Source organism: Pinus tabuliformis, chromosome 1_2 (assembly GCF_031772625.1).
Source record: "Pinus tabuliformis cultivar Carrire ecotype Pingquan chromosome 1_2, CPIR1, whole genome shotgun sequence".
NCBI lineage: Eukaryota > Viridiplantae > Streptophyta > Pinopsida > Pinales > Pinaceae > Pinus > Pinus tabuliformis.
The window spans coordinates 1,040,519,166-1,040,525,674 of NC_142298.1; the positions used below are offsets into that span (position 1 = coordinate 1,040,519,166).

At 44.3% G+C, this 6,509-nt stretch overlaps 1 protein-coding gene across 1 annotated transcript; it reads right to left on the reverse strand.

Moving 5' to 3' along the window:
* Window positions 1-5,396: 5,396 nt before the first annotated feature.
* Window positions 5,397-6,011, reverse strand: LOC149209690 (uncharacterized). The gene has a single exon (XM_089398706.1). The coding sequence runs from the start codon at window positions 6,009-6,011 to the stop codon at window positions 5,397-5,399; it is 615 nt and encodes a 204-aa protein (XP_089254832.1).
* Between the last annotated feature and the right edge of the window lie 498 nt (window positions 6,012-6,509).

Consider the following 6,509-nt stretch of genomic DNA (forward strand, 5'->3'; position numbering starts at 1 on the left):
CATGGATTCACATCTAAACCTATCTAGGAAATCATTTTGGGGTAATGCTTCAAAAAATGTGCCTCGAGTGGCTTGACCATGGAGAAAAATTTCATTGGCGTAAGGTGTGAATTTTGAGGGGTATTTATTGGCGCCTAAGTAACCGGATTCATTAAAAAGGGGCCATGTGTTCGAATCTTGCAAATCGGACACGATTCGTTGGGGATTTGAATCCCAGAAGGGGACATGTCGTGTCCTAACGGGACATGTACGAATCCCGTACGTGTCCCGTTAGGACACAACGTGTCCCAATTATGGGATTCGAATCCCCAAAAATGAAACCCACTTAGGTACACACGCAAGCTTAGGCAACTTTAGCAAGATAAATACAACCAAATGGATTGTTCTATAGTGTTGCAAGTTAACTGCATTCCATTGTAATGTTCCGATAATGGGGATGGATATGCTTGCTGCACAATGATAACAAGAAGCATCTTGTCAAAACAAAATAAAGTTCACTATGGGTGGCTATTGGCCAAAGAGACCACTGACCACAAGCTAGGAAATCAGACTTGCATCGATACCACTTGTGACAAAACCCTGCAATATCATAATATGCCATGGGGGAAAAGGGCAATATTATAGTCCAAAGGTTAAAAAGGAAAGAAATTATACAATATTTGTAAAAGATACAACATATTACATGCAGACAAGAAGATTATCATATATATAGGATATGACAAACCCAAATATCCTAATGGATGCAATTCTACACAATAGTTATTTAAAATAATAATAATTATTAGATATATTGCATCAAACTAAGAACTATCAATGTCAATTTCAATAGGTTATTATATGACAAGGAATACAAATGTTGAACACAAATCATACTTGAGGTCCTCAAAAGCTCTGTCTAGCCTAAGTCCACATCTATATGCATGTTTGCTTTTGGTGAATTGATTAGATGGATGAGCACTATTCAACACCTACATGAATTCCTTTAGAATTTATTAGAAAGGCAACGATAAGAGATTAACGTTTAACTACAAAGGTATTGGCCTTGTTGCCATTCATCCTTACTGGGAATTAGCAAATCCAAGGAACCATAAAAAGAAACACTAGCTTGGATTTATCCTTCATCCATCAATTGAGTGATTTTCCTCTCTAATTCGGCATTCTCCACGATGGAAGTGCAGTAAACAAATACATTAGGTTACTATGAGTATCATTAATGAGAATTTGTGTAAGAAATATCTATTTTTATTTTTTAAATTCGGTTGCTATATTAATGGCTGAAAAAAGATGAGTCGGTTCTCCTGGAGTAAAATATACTTCTGGTGATTTGGATCAAAGGAGTTACAAAATGGGATCTCTCCTTGATCCTTGTTCTGCTGGTTTTACCTCTAAAGTTTCCTGAGCTGCTATAGACTCTTACATAATGAAATAACCAAAATTTACATTTGCATAACATCATTAATCTATTTCTATGTGGCTTATCTGCCTTGCTATGGACTCCTCCGGATTTGGGTCCGGTTCTATCTATTTGACACTGGAGGAACTAGTTGTTGCCTTATTCTTTTTGTCCATCATATACTGCAGTATTGCTATGGATTCCTCAGCATGGCTACATCGGTTCGACAGATTTCTAAATTGCTCGTGAAGAGAGGCTACCCTATGCAGAAAGAGATCTATCTCTGCTCTGTATTTGTCATTGATGGTGCGATATTGATCCTCCATTCTGGTCTCCAGGTTCCTGACCTGATTCTCCAAGATGCGCTGTTGCGCCCTTACTTCCTCTAGCTCAGCTTGCAGGTCCGCACAGTGTAGGCAATCCTCGGAGCGAGCCATGCTTGCTTCATGGTTGTTGCTATCCAAAATCCCTGTAACATTAAAATACAATACACAGAGGAACACGAGCTTGCTTGAAGGCGCAGAATATTAACCTATTCCAAGTAGTTAATATTAACCAGTCCATGACTGTGCGCAACCATATGTATTTATAGGTAACAACCTTTGACCAAAGGCTCTTGTGCTTCAGGAGAAGCCATCCTAATTTGGCTGCAAGTGCTTGAGCAAAGGTAGAGAGGTTCTTGAGGCCCCAACCCCCCCAATTTTTGGGAGTTGCAATTCTACTCCATTTGACACACACATAGGGTTTTCCCTCCTTGTGACCCTTCCATGAGAAGTGGTAGCAAACTTGCTGAATCCTTTGTAATATACCTGGGGGATCCAGGCCAGAGACATCTAGAAGACTGGTGTTGCTTCCAGAACCGATTTAATGAGCACCAGTCTACTTGCTCTGGATAGTAGATGAAGGCTCCAAATATTTAATCTTCTTTCCACCTTGGCAATCAACCAGGTCCAATCTGCAATTTTGTATCCATCTGCTTTTATCCTGAAACCCAAGTACTTCAATCGATCCTCCATTGTCAGGTTTTGGAAGGGGACGTTTTGGAGTGCATGATAGGTCTCCTGTTGAGTACAAGCTGAGAGAGATATAGTGGATTTGGCCCCATTTATTTCCATCCCTGTTGCGGCACAAAAAACATTCAACACTTCAGAGAGAGTGTTGTTGTCTTGAATGCCTCCATCTAAGAAGATGAGCATGTCATCCACAAAGAGCAGATGTGTTAGAGTGCATTTCTCCATGATCTTGAGACCCTTGAGCCTCTCGGCTCTTTTTTCCGACGCAATCAGCTTGCTTAAGCCTTCCATCACAATAAGAAAAAGCAATGGGGAGAGAGGACACCCCTGCCTGATTCCTCGCTTCGCTTGAAAGGAATGGGAGACTGATCCATTGATTAAGGTTCCAAAGGATACAGATGTAATGCAACACATTATCCATCTAATAAAAACTAGTAGAAAGCCCAGGTGAGTAAGGATCATCCTTAAGAATAACCAGCTGACCCTGTCAAAGGCCTTTGAGAGGTCAATCTTGAGCATCACCCCTTTAAGCTTCTTCTGTTTGATGGAGTGTAAGGCCTCTTGTGCTGTGTCGATGGCCTCAAAGATTTATCGATTGTGTAGGAAGGTAAACTGTTCCGAGGAGATGTTGCCTGATAGGACCGGCTTGATGCGGTTAGCAATGATCTTCGCAATAATTTTGTATAGGCAGTTACATAGGGATATAGGCCTGAAGTCATTGAAGGATGGCTGGGAGTCCATCTTGGGAATGAGGGCTATATAGGTGGAATTTATAGGTTCATACATTCTGCCCGATGAACGACATTCCTCGATCACATCGGGTAGATCCGGTCCAATAATGTCAAAGAATGTAAGATAGAATTCCATGGACCAACCATCTGGCCCCAGACTTTTTTCCTTCTTAAACCACTTCAGGGTGCCCTCCAGTTCCCCCATAGTAACAGGTTTTATGAGATCCTCCACCAAGTCAGGTTCCACAAATCTGGGAAAATGCCCTGCAATGCGAATGATATCAGCTAGAGGTGTGCCTAGTGGGGCTTTGAACAACTACTTGAAGTGAGTGTTACCCAGCCGTGCCAGTTGATTATAAGTTTTAGCAATTAGACCCTGTTCCATAGGCATTTTCTAGATAATATTGTTGGATTTCCTTCCATTTGCAAATTTATGGAAGAATTTTGTATTTCCATCCCCCGCTTGTAACCAAATTGCCCTGCTTCTGAGTCTCCAAGTTTCTTCCCGATCCAGCAGAATCTTTGATCTCTGGGTTTCCAAGTTCACAAGGTGTAGTTTTGCTGTTATAGAGGTGTACCCTCTTCCCTGTTCATCCGTTAGAGTGGCCAGCTGATTTTTAGTGTCACCAAGGGTATGTTCCTCCTTAGCCTTTTTCCTTCTGGCCCAATCTATGGATAATCGCTTGAGTTTGATCAGGTTACTATAGAAACCCTCAACCTTCCTCTGGACATTTGGTAAGGGATGGGCCTTCAAAAATTCCGAAACCAACCTGAGATATTCAGGGTCCTTTAACTAGGTTGAATTAAACTTAAAAGGAGCCCTAGGTTTTTTGAAGGAGCCAGCCACTTCCAGATAAATAGGGGAATGATCCGATATTCCTCTAGTGCCCACCCACTGTCTGAAATTTGTGAGGGAAGTAAGCAGATCTTCATGAATGAGATACCTATCTAGTCTCCTCCCCAGAGTTGCATCTCCAGTCCTTCTGTTGTGCTAGGTTGGCAGCTTCTTGTTCATAGGGACATCAATAAGACCATGTTGCTCCAAAAGGATGCTGAGTTGATCCGAGAGTGGATCCAGCTGCGAGTGGTGTCCCCAGAATTCTTCATGTCCGATGGAGAAATTAAGATCTCCCCCTAGAATAGTGGATTGGTCTATCAGGGGATTCTCAAGGAGCTGCTGCCAAAAATCCAATATATTGTGATTGGGTGCATAAATGTTCATAATACAGAGATTTTTGCCCAATTCAGCTGAAAATATATCGATACCCAGGAAACCTTGACCTCCCCAAGCCGATGTAACCTTGATGGTTTGAGGGTTTATCCCGAGAGCTAGACCCCCAGATCTCTCAACAACATCCAGGGCTTGAAAGTGCCACCTTGGCATGATAGTTAGAAGGGTCTTAACAATCAGCTTAAAGCTACCTAGGGTTTCTTGAAGAAAAATAATGTCACAAGGCTCACAGCTCAAGAGTCTCTTAAGGGATGATTTTTTAGAGGGACTAGCTAATCCCCTACAGTTGAAGGAGAGCCTCTTCATGGGGGAACATTGCCAAGGGTGTTTGGTGCTCTAAGTACCCTTTCAATGGTGTTCTGTCTGCCCTGAGCTACATCATCCCCAACAATCTTAATGGCTTTGGACATCTTGGAAGGCCTCCCTCGAGTGGGTTTATGCTCAACATTTGAGGGTGTGATACCCAATCCAAGCGAGTAAGGGATTTCCTGGTGGCGGGAACAGAGGTTGTAGGAATGTGAACCCGAAGCAGATGGCGAAATAGGATTGTGTTGGAGCCCCTGTCCAAGGACAGCTGGGGGGTGGTGGAAAAGATAGGCAATGGGTGATCAAGTGCACAGGTAATGGGAGAGGTAACCAAACAAGGTGAAGATGCAAAGGATGCCAATGAGAAAAAAATATTGATTAAAATTTAGTGCAGAGGATAAGGGAGAAGAAATTCTACCCGATGTAGGAGCAACCTCTGCAGCAGACCGGGATCTAGTCATAGGAGGGGAGATTGGCGACATCTGGGAAGCGTTGGATGGCTGAGCAGTGACCCCAACCACATCCTTTGGACTATCTAGACCTGTGGGCTGCTCATCCATAATCGGGTCTTTTGTCTGGCGATGTTTGGTTCCCTTTGTAGTAGCCGGAGTAGTAGGCATGAGCAGTGGGCATTCTTTGAAGAGATGTCCGACCTTATGGCATCATCTACACCTCAATGGAACACCTTCGTAACCAAGATTTTGTCAACGAGAGAAATGCCTTCAATGTAGGGTAATCTTTTCCTCCAGGCCTTCTTTGGTGTCCAAATGAACTAGGATGCGAGCCATAGTCATATTCCCTGACGTTTCATAGGACTGATCATGTTCCAAATAGGTACCTAGTGCGTTGCTTATGCGCTTAAAAATGACTGGAGTCCAGTATTGCATCGGAAGGCTTGGTAATCGAACCCAAATCGGCCCAGCTCCCATCTGTTCCCTCTCAGGATCAAATAAGGGATCCCATCTTTTCAGCAGAATAGGGGCTAATTCGATATGCCATAATCTAGAGAGTATCCAGTCTGTGTACTCTTCCCTATGGAAACGAAGGGCAAACCATCCTCGCGCAAGCACCTGCATGGTGGGTAATTCTTTGAGTAAAGAACCCCAAATCTCCGAGGTCCAAAGATGAAGTCTCTCCACAGTATAGTTCCGCCCCTGAACTCGGCCCACCAAGACCTTTGTGGCTGTATCAGCAACTTCCCCCATCGAGAGGTCTTCGCCCAAGGATAGGTTGATGTCCATATCGATAGCTTTTAGGCACCTTCCTTTCTTTAGCTTTCCAGATCTGTGAGCCGTCAGATAGTCCCAAAGATATCCTCGTATGCCCTGGTTAACCATCTGTGGGGTGGATGGGGTCGATTTAGGGTTTGGGACCGGGGAGCTGAAGCATCCAGAATGGATAGGGGTGCTGGGAGATGGGCCACCAGGGTTAAGGGTGCTACCAGATAGTGTAGGGACAGGGTAGGTAGTAGTCCCAGGAGGGGGGATGCCAGAGGTGGAAGGGTTGTAGGGCGGGGCAGAGATGTGGGGTAGATGGGGCAGTGGCACGTCGAAAGTGGGCAATGGTTGTAGGTAGGTACCGAGGAGATTCAAGGTAGCCGGGGAAAGCGGTGGGCAGTCCAAGCCGGAGGCGTCTTCGATGTTGATATAGGGTGGAGGATGGGGCACAGATGGCCCAGGTCGGTCTAGTGCAGAGCTAGGAGCTGACAGAGGTCGTAGAGATGCGGCAAAGGACCAAAGCTTGACACGACGTGATGGCGAGACCAAATGACCTCATGGGGATTGGGGTCCTCAGTATAGCCCACCTTGTCCAGGTCCATTGCAACTGACAGGAAA